The sequence below is a fragment of the Thermobia domestica genome, chromosome 11 (assembly GCF_964235325.1).
Source record: "Thermobia domestica chromosome 11, izTheDome1.hap1.1, whole genome shotgun sequence".
NCBI lineage: Eukaryota > Metazoa > Arthropoda > Insecta > Zygentoma > Lepismatidae > Thermobia > Thermobia domestica.
The window spans coordinates 225,875,390-225,894,483 of NC_137464.1; the positions used below are offsets into that span (position 1 = coordinate 225,875,390).

A 19,094-nucleotide genomic window follows, 5' to 3' on the forward strand; every position below is an offset into this window, starting at 1 on the left:
TGCCATGACTTTTGCGGTAACCCACATATAAAGTTAGAAGTTATTGCTTCTAGTTACTAAGAACTTCTTCAAAAATAAGATTTACATATACATTTTGAAGCAACATACGAAATATGCATACGAATACATGTAAATTTAAAACTCTATGTATATGTACACAAAGTTGCAAATCAATTTTTTGAGGAAAATAGAACTATTTAACATATAAAGAATTTACACACAACATTTTTCTACAAAATCATTTTATTGTAAATAATAATAGTAAAAAAACAGCAACTGAGTCATACAGGTTTCAAAATTAAACAATGATATTAACATCTGTTAAAGTACTGAAAGTAAGATTTTTAGATCAAATTCAAAACTTCAAGAAAAAACGTAAAGAACTTAAAGAAAACTTATACTGTAATTTTACTCCCAGTAAACAACATTGAAGATTTTTGAAAATAAATTAGAAACTAGTTGCTGAAAAACTTCGCATACGTATTTAAAATGTTAATACAAGAAAAAAGTTTATCTACGACTTTGGTCGGAAATACATATTTACGGAACTGGGGCCAATTTAAGATAATCAGTAGAAATGTTCGCAGGAGTGGCTACAATGAATAAAACAACCGAGAAACATCGCACACGTGTTCAGAACCTCACTATAAGTAAAGAGTTTATTTGCGATTTCGGTTGGAAAAGCCTAATTACAGAAATTAGGCCAATTTAAGGTAAGTAGAACATACATACTTTTCCGTAATTAAACGTTTCAGATCAAATTAAAACAACCCTCTCGTATCGAGGTACTCAACCGTGTGCAAAGTTCCTCGATTGTTTCATTCAATGTAGTATCCTACGATCAATTCAAATAATTACATTAATATATTGATAAATTGAGAAAACAACCAATTTTGTCACACCAGACCCTTTGTAGGTACGAAATCAAAGATATACAAAGACTGAAAAACATATAACTGAACCGGAACTCCAACCCGGAACCTCCCGCTTACCATGCAGATGCGCTACCACTGCGCCATTCAGTCCGCTCCCAGAACAGCCATACATTCTTCCACCTTGTGGAACAACATCGTTATAAAGAGTGAAAGAATGTATAGTTGTTACTGAGAGCGGACTGAGTAGCACGTCTGCATGGTAAGACGAAGATCCCGGGTTCCACTCACGGCTCAGACGCATTTTTTGACTCTTGTATGTCTTCAATTACCTTAAATTGGTTCCATCTGCATAATTAGGCGCTTCCGATCAAAGTTGCAAATAAACTCTTTTTCTTATACGGAGGTCCTGAACACACTATGCGAGGCTTGTCGGTTTATTCCTGGAATATCATGCATGTACATAAATACATCTACATTTTCATAAAGTTCTAATACATGTACACACATATATGAACAAAGTTATAAATCAACTTTTGGAGAAAAGTAGAACGACTTTAAGATATAAAGAATGTACATAAAATACTTTTCTACACAAGAATTTTATTATAATTGAGTATAGCAACTGAGCCATACAGACTTCAAAATTAAACAAAAATATTAAATTCAAAATTAAACAATGATATTAATATTTATCAACTGTTCACTGAAAATAAAATAGCATTTTAGGCCAAATATAAATCGTTTCAAAATTAAACAATGATATTAATATTTATCAACTGTTCACTGAAAATAAAAAAGCATTTTAGGCCAAATATAAATCGTTTCAAAATTACACAACGATACTAACATTTATCAACTGTTTACTGAAAATAAAATAACATTTTTAGGCCAAATATAAATCGTTTCAAAATTAAACAATGATACTAACATTTATCAACTGTTTACTGAAAATAAAATAACATTTTTAGGCCAAATATAAATCTTTTCAAAATTAAACAATGATACTAACATTTATCAACTGTTTACTGAAAATAAAATAACATTTTTAGGCCAAATATAAATCTTTATAACAAAAAAAGATAAAGAAATATAGGAAAATTTAAGCTATAATTTTACTCCCAGCAAACAGCATTGAAGATCTTTCAAATAAATTATGAACTATTCTTAACTGAGCGAGAAACTAGTTTTAATTAAGCTATTGGACGATACACATACACAGTGGAAGCTTGGGAGATACATAATTTACGACTGTTCAAGTTTTACAACTGAAATGTAGGTTTCATGAGTGCATTACCTGAAAGCTCTCCATTGCTGTTAGACGAGAATATATTCTTCAACATTCACGTTTTTTTAAAAAATCATTCATTCCTACTAACTTATTACTACCATTCTTAATTTCTCGTATAACTATTTATTGTGTGACAATCCTCCTATAACTGAACAAATATGTTGTTCTGATAGCAGCCCGTTCATTTAGGAACAGCAATGTAGTATTATTAGTCACAGAATAGAATTCTTTGCTTGGACAAATTCTAAATTAACTGGAAGTTTTAATATTGCTACACAATCAAGCCAAGATTGCCTTCAAGTTATCCCTTTAAAGCGCATTTCGTAAAGGAACGCAGAGCATATTGTTACCCAATGCTACAAGAAAAGTAGGACTCACCTCAACTATATTATTATGAAGAACACAGACCAGCTTTTCTGTTTTTTTTTTTTTTACTTCATATGCATACACGTGTTCATTGAAAGATATAGTCTCTAGCTCTTTGCATACAAAAGCTACAGTTTCTTCTCGATTAACTAAAATAGTTGTAATACTACCAAACACAGGAAAGTGACTGAGAATATCAAGAACAAGAATCATGCCTGGTTTATACATTGTTCCTTTAATTGAAACCCATCGTGGTATATAACTCATCTCGAAAGATCTGCTAGGAAGAATGTCATTTATATGTATAAAATCAGTATGTGATGATACTAGTATTTCTTCTCCCGGCCCGACTGATACTGTGGAAGACTTTAGTCCTCGTTGACCTAACATTCTTTCTGCTTGTATTAACTGGTGTCTTAAAGCTAAAGTATATGTAAGATTCTTTCGTGACGTAGTTACATATGACGCAGATTTAAAAATGTTATGTTTTGCTTCAAATCTCATATTCCATAAGTGAACTAACGGTCCTGACTGACGAATTATCATCGGATAATGACACATAAAATGGTACTTTGGTTTCAAAGGTTCATTGAAAACTTTTAGGAACAACTCGTGATGTTCTTGAATCAAAATGTTCAACAGTATATCACACCCTATTTGAAAAGATGGAGCAGTAAATACCGGTATTTCACATCAGTTTGTTTTAAAGACCAATCATGTCCAACAATAGTGTATTTACACTCATGATCTGTTTATCCTGAGGAGTACTTATGTCATATACCGCTTTTTGCAGAAGAAGCCAAAGATGTTCCCCTTCCTTAGGGTATTCTGCGTTAAACACAAAAAAAGTTTTAAAACATATGTCCACACCCTTGAGCACGTTGTCTAGCAGATAAAGGGTGTTGTCTATTATCACGTACGTTCCTTGAATGTCTTTTAAAGAAGAGCCCACAACAATTACTGAGGGTTGGCGTGTTAAACCCAACATCGATAACTTCTTGTCTCTCGTTTCCATGAAGGGTTGAACATCACCCATTACCTGTTGGAATTAGAGAGAGGTTAACTGATCATGTTACATACTTAAATAATTTTTCTTACATATAAGAACAAAGACATTTCTGCTTCCTCAATAGTCTGAAGCATTATTTATTGTACATTTACAATGACATATGCATTTTGCGCCTATAAATATATGTTATTTTGAAGCTAAAAAATTGGTAAGTAATACTAATACTGCAAAGTTTTAAAAGCTCTTAAATGCTTTAAAAGCTGCAAAGGTTTTCAAAAGCTATTTATATCTGACTGGAAAAACGATACGTTCAAACAAGGACAGAAGCTACTAAATTACGAAAACTCGACAACTTGTCCTCAAATAGACTTAAGAACTTCCTCACTAGCATTTACCAACAAAGAATATAGAATAGATCACATTTATGCTCAGTAAGTGATTTTGGTTATTAAAATGAAATGAAATTTTTGAGTTTTATGCCCCACAGTTATGCCAGCTACGCTTAAGGAGACTGTGATGAGAAATGAATGAAATGGTGTAATGAAGAAAGTGGGAGAAAACTGGAGAACCTCGAGGAAACCCACGCACACGGTGTTAGTTCACCACAAAGTTCACTTGGTTGGAGCAAGGTTTGAACCCGGGACCTCATGCACCAGAGATGAACGGTCTATCACTGAGCCACCGCGGCCACTGTTTGGTTATTATTAAATAAATGTATCGAGTTCGTATTTGTTCACATGTAATGAAACGTCGTAGCACAGCTTCACACTCCGAAAACAGGGTTCTTGGCGTAACCTTAATTTTCTTTCCAACGTGTGTCTTTGAAGAGTGTGTGTGTGTGGGGGGGGGAGAATTATTGGCGAGAACATTTTCATACCACTTTGAAAGGCACAAATTACTTTAGTTTACGCTACAGTCCTCCGAACTTAATGATCGGAGATAGGGGAAGAAGACCAACTCTATTAATAAACAAGTTGTTGAACCTTCGCTGTGTGATCTCCAAGCATACCCCACAATCCCAGTCGGACTACGAACTGTGTTACGTATTCTAGAAAACTGAACCTTTCGTCCACGCCCGATACAATTGGATAATTATGGATAGCCAGCAATGGATAATAATCTACTTCTCTCTCTCGGGGGCGCGGTGTCTCAGTGGTAGAGCGTTCACTTCCGGTGGTTGGGGTCCTTGGTTTGATCCCAGCTCACGCCGTGTAGACTTTGTGGTGCACAAATATCGTGCTCGTGGGATTTCTTGAGGTTCTCCCCTTTCCTCCCACTTTTTTCATTCCACCATTTCATTCATTTCTCATCATCACCGTCTCCTTTAGCCTAACCAGCATAACCGCGGGACGTAAAACTTAAAAATTTCACTTCATTTCTTTCTTTCTCTCTCGTCCTCACGTTATTTGAAATTAACAATAAACTAAGTTATGTTTCTGTATGAAATATAATGCCAATCAGATGTTTATAAAGAGTTTGAAATGAAATGTGAGAGTTTATCTCAATAGTTTTTAAATTTTGCACTCCAGGCATGGGCCTAGTTGGCTAATAGCAAGTGCGACCCCGCTTCTGCCCCTCTTAAGATTTTCATTGCCTCTCTCCACCGAAATATTGATTTAACAGATCTAATTCTCATATTATTCATGCCCATGCCAGATCAATAAAAAGACGTAACTTTATTTTCGTAACAAAACATACGTAGTTGACACCTGATCTGGCTGACCATGATCAATCAATAGAATAAAATATACTTTACTTACATTAACATGACAGAAGAAACTATCCTGAGACTCTTTCACAGTTGGCTTCCAAATTTTCTTCGATGTTTTTATATGTGATGTTGACCTACACAGGGTACCAAGCAATAAAAGTAGTACACTGGATCTGGTATCTAAAAATAAAAATGAAAACTATACAATAGAATATAAAATAAAAAATATTTTTACCGAAATTGTTTTTTATACGCGGACTCCTGCATTATTATATCTTCCATATAAAATCTTAAAAATTATATACTATTTCGATTAAAATGCCTACCGGACATTTGACAGTAGTTTGCAGTGGCAAATGCCCCACCCATTGCAGCTCTGTGAATCAATTCCATTATTTTCTATATTAATTTTAATTCTTAATGGTTTGAAACAAATCTGCAATGTTTGTGATGGATAAGAAAGAACTATATGAATGAACGTCATTTTGTTTTTAGTAGTGAACTATTTTGCAGTGTTATAAAAATTATATCTTTAATCATTAGTAACTCAATATGAGTGAGTTTTGTTTTACAGTTGAAACTATGGTAGACTTAAAAACTATGCCAATTTAATAACAAAACCGCAAGTAGTAGACACATAACTTTCGGTTCCAATACAGGGAGAGAGAGATAATCTGTTCTTCGTGCGCTGAGTCTATAAGAAAAACAGATTTCTGCTATCCGTTATAATTATTAGGAATCAAAATTGAAACTACAATAACTACTAGTTTTTACTTCTCCCGGTTTCAGTAGAAAAAAAAATTCGGATGCTGTATGGATGCCACTATTTTACCGGAAGTAGTAGTATAGCTTTACTATTTTCGGTTTTTGTACAGAAACACCGGTTAATGTGTTTACTTTACTTGAGACGCTAAATCGAATCAGGGAAACAGTTTCTAACTATCAATAACCATGTTTGATTCATAACGATCAATGTTGAAACCCTAAACGACTGATTCATACCACTTCCGGTTTGAACAGAGGCTTATCTGGAGAAATGAGATCTACTCTTTGAATCAATGCTGAACAACTGAGTATATATTGTACGTATAGTGTCTACTACTTACAACCAATGTATAATTATTAATATGATCATTACAACATACTTGTTGCAATAAAACTGGATTCACATAGAAAAATCTACTTCATTCATACAAGTAATTACAATTTCAAGTTAATGAAACAGAAACAAAGGAAGAATGAAAGAACACAAAAATAATATTACCTTCTGTAACACTTTCTGTGTCTAACAGACTTAAAAGTTCGACTGCTGGAGCGTCATGTAGCCGTTTCTTCATTAGTTTTTCCAATTTTTTACTGACAGAATCCCATTTCACGAACAAGGATGTATGATCAGGATATAAGTCTTTGAAATCTTGATCAATCTGGAAATGGAATTCCATTGTATTAAAACATTTACATTAATAACATTATTTCATTAATTTTTAAGAATCACAACTTCCTTTACGTGCATAAATGAAATTTTTTAACTGTAACAATTTCAATACAAACTACTAGTTACAGCGTGTACTTTTATGGACTTGGACTTGGGTTCAAATTCAACCTGCTTTCCTCTGGTGTTGTCCAACATCTTGAGGAAATTGACTTACTGGTAGCTTAAATAAGTAGACCACAAAAGCCAGAAACGTAGTGCAAGAAGATGCTACATTGACGATAATTGCCAGTTAGACCCATATTGAGGTTGTGGCATCACGGGCTTTCGTCGTGTTATAATGGTTTTTGGTTATATAGGTTAATGTAAACAAAGGTCTATTTACTCGGATAGATTAGGCAAGGATGGGGAAAGTATTGATCTGGACTTAATATTACAGGTACCATCCCGGTATTTGCTGGAATGACTGAGGAAAAATCCACGGAAATTTCAGTCACGATGACCGGATTTGAGCCCGGAAGATTCCGAATGTAAAGCCAAGGTTCTACTTTCTGAAATAAGGCCGCTAGGGTTTCATATTAATTTGTCAAAGGACAAAGTGAAGAAAATTCTACAATATTGTTAGCGTTTGTCAGACAATAAAACCACTATTTGCTATCTACTGAGTAAAAGAAAAAGACTTATTGAATCGAAAAGTACTTCATGCATTTAAAAAAATCACCGTCAAAGTTTCTATTGCTGTACGTATATGCTTGGTTGGTAAGCAATCACAAGAAAGATTGTTTATCAGTCATGTAAGTATTGTTCTTCTGAGATCTCGCTTTCATAAGCAAGTGACATCGTGTTGTAAGAACTCAGTTCTCAATTGTTATCTTACTGAATATGATACGTTCCTTTCCATTGCAAGGTAAAGCCAGTGCACGTGTTCGTAATGTATGACCACGTAATCATATGCGTCTTAAAAATGGAAACAATAATTTTAGGTTTAGAGTATTTGTTTTCAGACTTGCGATTGAGCTTTTCATCTAGTTGTTCAAAGGAAGATCGAGTTGCTAATAAACTGAACTTAATCCTTTCCCACTTTGTGTTACATGCATGTGGATGAATATGTTATAAAGAACCAGCAAAAAAGATTATTAGACATGTTTTAGTTCTTTTAATATGCAATCTAAATACAATGCAAAATGTTCACTTTTTGAAAAGGAAACTGCAAAAACTTTCCAGATTCATTGATTGCCTCTATCCTCTTTCATCACCGGAGCTAAACAGGAAGGAATCTATAGTTTGTAGTTGAATCTGAATTACTTTTATAAAATTATACACCTACCGGGCATCGAACCGATAACCACCAACCTACAGGCAGTTCAGACCTGCTTCAAGATATCTCAACATTCATGAACAGATATTACATAAGAGGACAAGGAAGTAATTCATGTCCACCATTTATATATATTTTTATTATGGTTTTATGACAACTAAGGTCTATTAGCTCACACATACAAATACCTACACTAGTATATGTCATTTCAATATTCAGTATGACTATCCTGAAGGCTTTTACTATTTTCTGGTCAAACGCGACACAATTTTAAAGAAAACTTCTGTTCTAAAAAGTACGTTATGAAAAAATCAACTTCTGGACGTGAGCAAAAGATTTTGTATGAGTGTTCTCAGCCCCAAAGAATAATTCAATGCTTGTAAATTATGGCCTATTCAGTAACAACACAGTCCTTAGTAGTAAAACAGAATGCAGGTTAATTAAATGAATCTTACCAATGTATATCCCAAAGGCTGCTTCAATGCTGGCCAAGTTGAAATTATTTCATGAACAGTTTTGCCCTCTTGCTTGCATCGAACTTTCAACGTTTTCTTCCAGTGATCAAGTACTTCCTGCCAGGGCTCGACACTATGCTTTAGCCACGCTAAGCTGTTTTCAATATCTATGCCACATTCTGAAAGAGAAGAATAAACTTACCAAACAGATCTGCATTACATTAAAAACTCAATAAATAAATTCCTATATTTTTTCAAATATCAGTTAAAATGATTCTATATTTTCATAAGTCTTCTGTACAAGTATTTATATCCATATGTAATATATAATAACGAAAGAAATATATTTACAAAAAAAAAAAAAAAAAAAATGTCCTGGAACTGTTCCTGTGAAGCTGAACTTGAAATTTGCCTTCATATGGTAATCTATATTTCCGGCACAAATATCGAATGCCTTTCATCAGAATGGTTTAATTCTTCAAACATGTAGAACTGATGTAAATTACATGTTCTAGCTTAGTACTTCAATGGTATAACGTAATAGTGGTACTATATAAGTATAATGACTATCTACGACGAAGAAAGTCGCAAAAATATTTAGTAATAAATGCTACTTATGATTTCTTATCAACAAAGTAACTCTTGTAATGAAGGATTTGAAGATTAAGCATACAAAATTTGGACTTGTTCAGTCTTGTAAATAGAAACACATAGAAACTAAGTATCGATTAATTTAGTGCACTATTTAATCCTTAATAGATTAGTTGGTTGCTTAACTGAAGAGTAGGTGAAAAATTTCTCGACTGTAGTTTCATGTTGTAAACAGTAACAATATCTACACAGTCCCATTATTACCTTATACTATTGAAATACTCAGCTTGAACGCATATACACTTTACGTTTTGAGCCATCCTGATGAAAGGCACACGATATTTTTGCCAGAAATACATATGAACATTGAAGAACCACGTTTTAATCTTACAGGAACACTTTCAGGTTAGTATCGACTTATATTAATGTGTTCCATACGTTCAATTAGCAGGAAAAAAAAACTAAACCATTTTTTAAAACATGGTTCTTGCAAACCCTGGCACAAAATAGGTAAATCATTGGCAGTTTTTAAAGTATGATCGGGGCCTCGGTGGTTCAGTGGTAGAGGGTTGACCTCTGACGTGTGAGATACTTTGTTTGATTCCAAATCGCGCTAAGTGACACCGTGTGTGTGGATTTGTCGGAGTTCTCCCGTTCCTTCCCCCTTTATTCATTTCTTATCATCATTATCATTATCTTCTTTAGTCTACCTGGCATAACTGGGACGTAAAACTGAAAGATTTCCTTTCATTTTTAAAAGTATGATCAGAGATGAATAAATCATTTACTAGATTACATTTTAAACATTACCATCTAGTGTAGAAGTTCCAGTGTCACGCTTTTCTCTTGACGGACAAGCACGTGACTTTGCAACAACGCCAAACTTTCTTAACGACTTGCGTGTATTTCTATATTTGTCAACGAGTTTTCCTTTTGAAATCTTTTGATTTGGACCTTGTGACTTCGGTGGAATATAATACACTTCCTGAAAAAGACATTGTTACTGTAAGATTTAGAATTATAAACTTAATAAATGAAATTATGTATAAAAAAAACATTTCAGACAATTACAGAATAATTTATCATATTTATACTCTTCTATGTGATGTTCTACTTTTAGTATAGCATACGTTTTCTACAAACAAACCCTCAATTCTGCATGGGGTATTCTCGCATATATATATATATATTGGGGGAGTGGTGTGGAATAGATAAACTATTTTTCTCTCATTGTCACATAGACTGGTAACATTACAAAGCACAACTTACGATTTCCAGCATAAAATTTACCCTATAAAGTCAGCTTATTTCCTTCCCCACCTTATTTGCTTCAATAGTTCTCCAAGTTCTCGTCAAACCCATTCTCCCACGTTAAAAGGTCGAAGTTATGCTATTCAAATGTCCAGCAGTAACATAGATTGAAAATTATGTGAATAAAGTGTCTATATAATAACTGAAACGTTAGTTATATGCATACCTGACATTCCGTTGGAAACAGCTCAGTTATCTGTAATGCCAAATGTTGAAATATTTCATTGCAAAGAGTTTCATTCATTTCCATAAAATGATCAATTAATATTGTAACTAACTGCTTCCTAGTAATAGCAGACAATTTGTTGTTTTGAAGGTATTCATTGCAAACTTTCCTGCCTGTTAAGCTTTGTTTTAGAAAAGTCTCAAGATTCTGAGAAAAAAACAAACAGCATTACATGTACGATTACGTCATTCAAGATCATTTAATCGAAATCACTGAAATAGAATTTCAATTTTGCATTTCTGTATAAATTAATTGCTGATTAACTTCTGTTGAAGGATAACCATATTTAATAATAAATAACTATATAAATAAATAAATGAATAATAATTATGAATAGAAATCAAACTGATAATTTCTGCTTTTCACGTATTCTTTCCACAAGTTATTAGTGATTGATATTCAAAGAAACACAATTTTGCTTAAAATATACAATGTCCCTCAATACATTTAAGTCTGTTTGTTCTATAAACTAAGGACATTAACTTACGAGGAGTTTACAGCAGCATTGCTGTTTTCACTTCAAACATGATTACTATGTTCACAAGGTCACGTATTTTTGCTTCGGACAAGTTCTGAACTGTGGTTTGCGTGTAGCGAGATCAATTTCCGGTGGGGATGTCTTGAACGCACTACAGCCGTTCGGAACCCAGAGGTTCGATAGAAAGAATTATTCTTCTAGTTAGTTCCCATGGCATAAGCGTAGGAAGTATTTGTATTCGTGCAACATATGCGAAGAAAACATACGGACCCTGCACATATCTTATAAACATTATGCTGTCACTAAGCAGAAGTGTTCGACTTTACAAACACATACATCTAATATATATAGCAACTTCACACTTTTTACAATTCCATGAGCAATTGAAGGCTTTATTTTTACTTTTTTAGGAAAAGTGTCATGGTGATATGCGTTGCCTTTCGGAACGTTTAAATGTATTCCTTAATGTGATAAGCGCAAATAATCACTACTACATACACATCACTGCACGAAATTATCATATTCCTAAACTAGAGCTCATGCGGCTAAATCCGAGATGTATACATTTTCCCTTGGTTTGGGATTTAATATTTTATCACTAAAATTATAGTTTTACAATTTTCAAATAATTCCATAGTATTTAATAATTATACCTTATATTCATGTCATGGGAGGCAAATAAGCCCTGTGCAGCTCTAAAATTGCAATATTGTTATAATGACGCTTATGAAATGACACCATTACTATATACGCGAATCTTTCGGTTTATTGTTTGACAAATACTAAAGTGTATAGACCTGGCGTGACAAGAAACGAAAGTTGGTATTTTAGTATGATCTATTTTTACTAACTCCATGAAAATATACATTTTATAGATAAACGCATTTTTTTTTTTAAGAAAATCGAGAAGATTTTTTCATTCAAATCTTTTTCGTCAAAAGTACTTGTCAAATGTTTCCCAACCATATATCAACAGTTGATTTAGCTTCATAGGCTAAAGGAGACGGAATAAATACAAACGAATTATGATTAGGAACTTAAGAGCAGAGATGCTGTTTACCTAGATCAAATTTTATACGAAATCGAATCCGGGTATTTTCACTTGTAGTTAATAAATACTGAGGTAGTACCTTTAAGGTTTGCACCTTTTCCTCCTGTTCCTTTACAATTTTAAAGATCCTGCATATTCTGGTGTCATTTCGCTTAAATTGAAATAACCAAAAATATAACTGAATACCAATCTCCTCGCCCTCCCAGCTACTCTAGTGGATAACGGGTGTATCATTGATGTATGTGGTCCGGATTCAATTCCCGGTGTGAGCACAAAAACATTTGCGAACGTTCACTTTCATTAATCATCTGTTTACTTTAGTCTAAACGGCATAACCGTGGGACGTTACAAAAACTCTTTCAATGCATCTGATGCTTTCCTCGTATCGTGATGCAAATAAATTTTCTCGGGGTATCAGCCAGGTGATGTGTTTGTTGTGCAAAGTCTCGAGAACAGACATTGTTCTCATGATACTGACCCTGATGATGAGAACAACGTCTGTTCTCGAAACTTTTTACAACGAGCACAACACGTGATTGATATCCCGAGAAAAGTTACTTGCACCAACAAAGATGGAATAAATAACACGCAGGCTGTCACCAGATTGAAAAGTGAACGCAAAAATCTTTTACATTTCGACTGATAATGAATCACATTTGCACAGTTCATATGTGCAGCATAAGTATCACTGTATCAATTGATATTCAAGTGACTAAAGACAGAACACTTACAAAATCTGTCAACTTGAAGAGCTTCGGACTCCGAGACTCTGTAGAGAAATTTGTTTCTCGTTTCAGCATCGTATCAGTTCCTCTTTTAGTTGGTGCTGGCATGGAACAACTGCTTTCTGTAGTTTCAGATCGAACTGACACTGAGTCATCTGGCGTTGACACTGATGGTGAAGCAAATGAGAGAGAACCGTCATCTAGCACATCATAAATTTCAACTGTGTTTGTTTCTACAAATTCCTTAAATTTTGCTAAGAACTTTGCACGTATCCCTATTTTGGGAATTAACTGAGTAATTAGTTCATCAGTTAATGAATTAAATGCTGCTTCGTCGATTTCCTGTTCTGAAATGTAGATTGAAAGTTTATAATTAACCAGATATTTACTGAATATCAAAAAAGAATTATACAATGGTGAAAGCATTTAAGTTGTATTACACTACCAAGCGAAATTTGGTATGTTACGCGATCATGTGCCACACAAAGAGTATAGGAAGTTGCTCACCCCAGTTTTTTTTCTTGGGCTTTACAGAAATGGGTGTATTTGGGCAAAGCTAAAGAGAAAAATGTTCATGGTAACTTCATACTTCAGCTTCATACTGTAAAAGTTACAATGGTATAGAAGCAACAACAAGAATTTAAGAGCATTTTTAACTCATGCAAATAATTTTGTAATTTGGTGCATAACGAGTACCTATGGATAACAATAAGTCTAATGCTAACCGATTGTTTTCAACGACTTATGTACTTCTAACAAACAATGAAAGGTTCTATGCAGAAATCATAGCCTGTCTCCTCTCTCTCTCTTTCTTTCTCTCTCTCCTCTTTGCAATTTCTGACATTGGTCGTTTTGCTCCAAACCACAGAATTATCTTTTGGAGATAATACACTATTCTCTGAATGCTTTGAAGAATGTAATATTTTCCGAATACCTAATAAGAAGTATACACTCGAATATATATAGGGAGGGGATAGTGGTTCATGTTACGGAAGCACAATTTTGTAAAATTTACAGAAGAAATATGACATAGTGTACACAAGCTGAATTTTACGTTTACAAGTGGAGCGTTACTAGTGTCAAAGTATGACAAGTGCTATTGAAACTCGTATCATTGCAATATCCCACTTCTTTTCATATCTTTACTTACGCGTATACCCACCATCACTGACGCGCCCGCTCCCTGCGATGCCGCTTCGGCCCACCAAATTTGCTTTTCCCTGACTGTTAGATAGCATTCGCGCTTTTTAGTGCCCACCTAAATGAAAAAAAAAATGAAATGAAATCTTTAAGTTTTACGTCCCACGGTTATGCCGATGAGGCTAAAGGAGACGGTGATGATGAGAGATGAGTGAAATGGTGGAATGAAGAAAGTGGGAGGAAACGGGAGAACCCCGAGAAAACCCACGAGCACGGTGTTTGTCCACCACAAAGTTCACTTGGCGGGGGCTGGGATCGAACCCGGGACCCCAAGCACCAGAGGTGAACGCTCTACCACTGAGCCACCGCGCCCCCCTAAATGCACGCTTTTATCAGCGTATGTCACGAGAAATATCGATTTCAAAGGTAAGGATTCTATATTTGGGTTCCATGAAATGTTCTTTCAAAATTATGCTTTAGGCTATATTTCGGATGACATTTAGTATCTCTCCCAAATCCATCGACGGCTCAGGACCCAGTACTGTGACTTAGAGTAAGCTGTTGTTAACTACCTCGTTTATGCGAATATCCACCGTCGCTGACGCGTTTGCTCCCTACGGACGCAAATCGTTTCTAACTGTCGGGGCCCCGCTGCTACGCTTCTGTTCTGACTCTGTTCGATAGCATAAATGGTTTTCCGTGTCCATATAGCACAAGTTGGTTAGTGTTTTATGCGTAGTTTTTTATGCTATACGTTCGCACTGTACTTATACTCATGACTACTTTATATTTACAAATAACGAATGGTAACCCCTACCAAGTAAGTCAGAGTCAATACCAAGTGATCTGGAGGAGAAACTAAATAATACACCATATTTCTTCCGTAAACTTTAGAATTTTGTTCATCTGTAAACTATAAATGCACAAATTTATTTTGCAAACTACCAGCGTTAGTGTCACTTTATTTACCCCTTTCCGGAAGTATCTAGTGGTAATAGAAATTACCCCAACTCTTGCCCCTGCAATTTTATACCCTGCTCTAGTGTCGTCAATGCCCCCCTTATCTATATGTAAGGGCCTAGGTTTACCTTAATAATGCCCGCTCCGGGTGGTATACCGGTACTCACTTTGAAGCGAGAAATTCCTCTCTATTAATTCTATGAAAATGGATCAAAAATTCCCTAACCTTAAGCTAACCCGTTCCTACTCTTACCTTACTCTAATGTACCCTACCCTACTCTATTCTACACCCTTTGAAAGCGGTTCTACATATCGATGCGCAGCTGGGACGTGCATTGTAAAGTTTACCAAAGGTGTATTTGATACGCCAAATTTACAGCCAATAGAATAAGTACATATGAACTAACAGCAAAATTAATAGCCTATATACGAAAAAGTACACTTACCTTGAAACATGTCGATTAGCTGCGGTAAATTCCAGCTTCTTAATAAATTTATAACATAGGCATCCATTACGTCGTTGAAAAGTGAAAATTACTCGTTGAGAAAGTTGAATAGTGAAAACCAACCTCATTTACACACAGTTCTTTTACTTCCAAGACATGTCCCTTATGATTGTTGCCCTACGTTTTCTTTTCCTTTTTATTTTTACGGTATAAAGCGCTAATGCGATCCACACTTTCGTAATCGAAATGTTTACATAGAATGCAAATAAACACATGTGACGTTGTAACTAAACATTTTGGTCAGGAAAACCAAATAATTACCAAATCAGTTAAAATTTGGTTCGCATAACCAAATTAATCAACCAAATGTTCTGACCAAAAAATATAGTGTTCATGACCAAACACGTTTGGTCAAAATGACCAAATTTTGGTTAAATTAACCAAAAAAAGTGACCAAATGCTCTGACCAAACAAATTTGGTATTCCTGACCAAGCCCTTTTTTTCAGTGTATATTTATTATTTAATTAACACCAAATCTCAGAATAATAGCGCAAGTGAACAGCAACTTATTCAGCGCACATAATCACGCACATATTCAGCGCTCCTGTATTCATAATCACGCACAAATTTCTTTAACACAAGATGTATATAATCATTATCTTTATGCAGCTCTTTTGTTAATCTGCACGTGAAAGACGCTAAATGATGAAATATTCACTTTCTCCCTTACGGGAGATTCATAGTCCCAGCCATAAAGCCATGTGGACTGTACTGTGTTGGATTTGAATTAAAAGTTATTTGAATTAAATATTTGTATTAAAATGGCACGTGCCAAAATGGCCAAAGTTGCCTGTTTTAAATAGACTTGTTGATCACACTTTCAATGTAACTAGGAGGGATAAGCGGCGCATGTAGATATGAAAATTGCAAGACATGGTATTAAGTTGTATTAAATAGCAAAATTGTCAATAGTAATAAAATGTAAATAGTAAAAATTGAAGAAAAACTTAGAGCAAATGCTCCCCAATACGTAAGTTTACAGCGCCATCTCTTATCCATGAAATATTCTAGATGTGCCGAGCGAATATAACCCCTGAAATCGTTAGCAGCCATTGGAAAATAAAACATTACATTGATAGCCATGGTGTGGTGGCTCCCATATTCTTAATATACACTGAATTTTTTGTATCTTTCATATGACTAGAAAATAATTCATTTTCAATCTTGAATATCCTTAGGAAACATTGGTGCATTAGTTTGCTTCCGTTTGGATCAGCATTCGTAATTCTTTGGGCCTTTGTTATAAACCTTATGGTGAGGTGTTGCAACATACTGCGGATCAAAAGTTAACTTGACTTCAGACTAATTTCACCATGAACAAGTGTTCAATCCAGTCATATGGTTTGAGCTTGTGTAATAGAAATATGCATTCCGCACTTTTGGTCACGGCCAAAGCATGCTTTAGCGTAATACTTCTGTCCTTCTTGCTGTTCTAATGGCTACTGTGCACGGTGTTTTGATGGGAAAATTTTGTCATTTGAACGCTTTAACGATGGTTCAGCTTCCACAATAAATTGTAGATCTACATCCCATATAGCCTCAGTGCGTGGCAAAACTGTCACTAAACTCCACCATTCATAAATCTTCGAACTCATTAACCACAATTCTCTTTCTTTCTTGTTCATAATCTCATTGAGGTTTCATATCTTCAGATACAGACCCAGATACCAGTCACCTATGCATTATTATATGTTATTAATAATTGAATCATTGAGTTCGAAAACCGGTCAACTCCATCGAAGCTAAATTGAGAGGAGTAACAAACTAAACTAAATTAATCATTATGTCTGACATATAGGGTTATTTTCATATTTGTAAAGCAGAAAAATGTCAGTTCTGAGGTCTGAAAAATGAGTTGAGTTGATTCTGATTTTAACGTCCAGTACAACAGCGAGGCTATATAAGACGTGGACCTACTGATTAACGTGGAGTTCGAACCATATGAGCTCCCGTCGGGAATCGAACCCAGGTCTCCTACGTCAAAGGCGCATACGCTAACCGCTTAGCCACGAGGGAGCTCGAGGTTTGGAAATGAAAACAGCCCCATATGTCAGATACATATTGACTAATTTAGTTTTGTTTGTCATCCTCTCAAATTAGCTTCGATGGACATGACTGGTTTTCGAACTCAACAATTCAATTATTTTGTATCATAGTACCTGTGAATTTAATGTAAAAATTGTTGGATGGTTATGAAAGATGGTGGATGAATCTCGGTCCCTAACCATAACTCTCGTACCAAAAACCTAAAAAATCAGACATGTAAGTAAATCATAAATCAATTGCAGACATAAACTATATCTCAAGCAAAGAACTTATTGGAATATATCACAGCACAGTAAGTGGAAGTTTCATGTAGTGAATAAACCTATAGGCCTAATACCTCAAAAGATATGCCCGACTGTAATCCTTGTCGAATCCCTGATTTATAGTGTTTAAAAGTTAGAGAAAAATAATTGTGACTTTAAAATTCGATCGACTACAACTACTACCATAGTAACCTCATTTTCATATTATGTCTATAAGAAAGCCACAACGATTGTAAGATTCCTTACATGGCCTATGATGCATAAAACACTATTGTAGAATGAATTTAGAAGCATGGTGATTTAAAAAATGTTTTGAAATAGACACATATTTGCCAAATAATATATTATTAGTTCAAGGCATGAATAGAAGTGACAATGTGTATTTACAGATACCTTATACTACTAAAAATATGCAAATGAGTTAAAGAAAACTTGTGCTAACTGGATTCAAAACCGTTCAAAATTGATTGTTGTGCATCTAATTATGTAGGCGTTGCTGTAATTATACAGGCATTCACGCCATGTGAGGTAAATAAACAAACATCCAATCAGAAGTATCTTTCTTATGCTGTCTCTTTCTCTAGCATTCCGTCATTTTTCCTTTGTGTTTATCTTTTTTAAAAAGTTATGACAAGCATCAAAGAGTTAATAAACCGTTAACTATGGTTGTCAAGATTTCATGTACCAAACCTTCCTTCTTCCATCACGTAATGTCAAACCCATACACACCTCACAAGACAGTGACAGATGTTAGTTGCCTACCTTCAGTGTTGCCAATAGCTGTCTTCAGAAAATTAGCACAATCTGGCTTAAAATGTGTAAGCTCCACTAAAATTATAGCAAACAGAATTTCACATTAAAGTAAGCAAAATATTTCATAGTTTTACTGTACAGCTGAAACATACTCTCCTGGCATTCTCAAATAAAATATTTGCATCTTTAACTCATACTTAAAATGATTACAATACGCTTTGATTGTATCATTAACGTTGTGTACATATCCCTAGAATACTTCTCTTCGTTCCCAATCGTTGTGATTATTCTGTTGCATTGGCACAACAGTTAAAATATATCGTCCTCGTCGAACATATACTGGAAATCTTCGTTAGTGTTGCTAACGAGACCAGAAGTAGTACATTTCCAAAGTCAAGACGAAACGAGAAGCACGGCAATTCTCGAACGAGACGAGAAATTTCTTGAATCTCGTGACCAGGGCTGTTTTACCATATGTTAGAGGTTTTCACAGGCTTGGGCCAAGCCCGAGCCGGCCCGCAGACTGGACTCGGGCCTACAAAGTACGTATATATCACTTCGGGCCGTTTCGGGCCTAACTTTAAAATAT

At 34.8% G+C, this 19,094-nt stretch overlaps 1 protein-coding gene across 4 annotated transcripts; it reads right to left on the reverse strand.

The window, feature by feature from the left end:
* Positions 1–233: 233 nt before the first annotated feature.
* On the reverse strand, positions 234–18,868 carry LOC145664775 (uncharacterized). Of its 4 annotated transcripts, XM_081731727.1 has the most exons (8): positions 15,383–18,868; positions 12,843–13,183; positions 10,523–10,729; positions 9,856–10,030; positions 8,455–8,633; positions 6,514–6,673; positions 5,299–5,429; positions 234–3,568 (listed from the first exon to the last, which is right to left on the reverse strand). In XM_081731727.1, the coding sequence occupies exons 1-8, from the start codon at positions 15,447–15,449 to the stop codon at positions 3,233–3,235; spliced, it is 1,596 nt and encodes a 531-aa protein (XP_081587853.1). In that variant the 5' UTR covers positions 15,450–18,868; the 3' UTR covers positions 234–3,232. The 4 variants fall into 4 exon arrangements, with proteins under 4 accessions (XP_081587853.1, XP_081587852.1, XP_081587854.1 ...); XM_081731726.1 differs by lacking the exon at positions 15,383–18,868 and having other exon boundaries at positions 12,843–15,356; XM_081731730.1 differs by lacking the exon at positions 15,383–18,868 and having other exon boundaries at positions 238–1,315; positions 12,843–15,357.
* Positions 18,869–19,094: the final 226 nt, after the last annotated feature.

Bases quoted from the DNA above. Each gene is read 5' to 3' on its own strand.
- LOC145664775 (XM_081731726.1), bottom strand. From the start codon at position 13,262: ATGCTTTCACCATTGTATAATTCTTTTTTGATATTCAGTAAATATCTG. The intron at 8,634-9,855 runs GTAATGTTTAAA...CTTCTCTTTCAG, and splicing joins TGGAACTTCTACACTAGATG to AATGTGGCATAGATATTGAA. The intron at 3,569-5,298 runs GTAAGTAAAGTA...TAATTCCAACAG, and splicing joins GTTTCTTCTGTCATGTTAAT to GTAATGGGTGATGTTCAACC.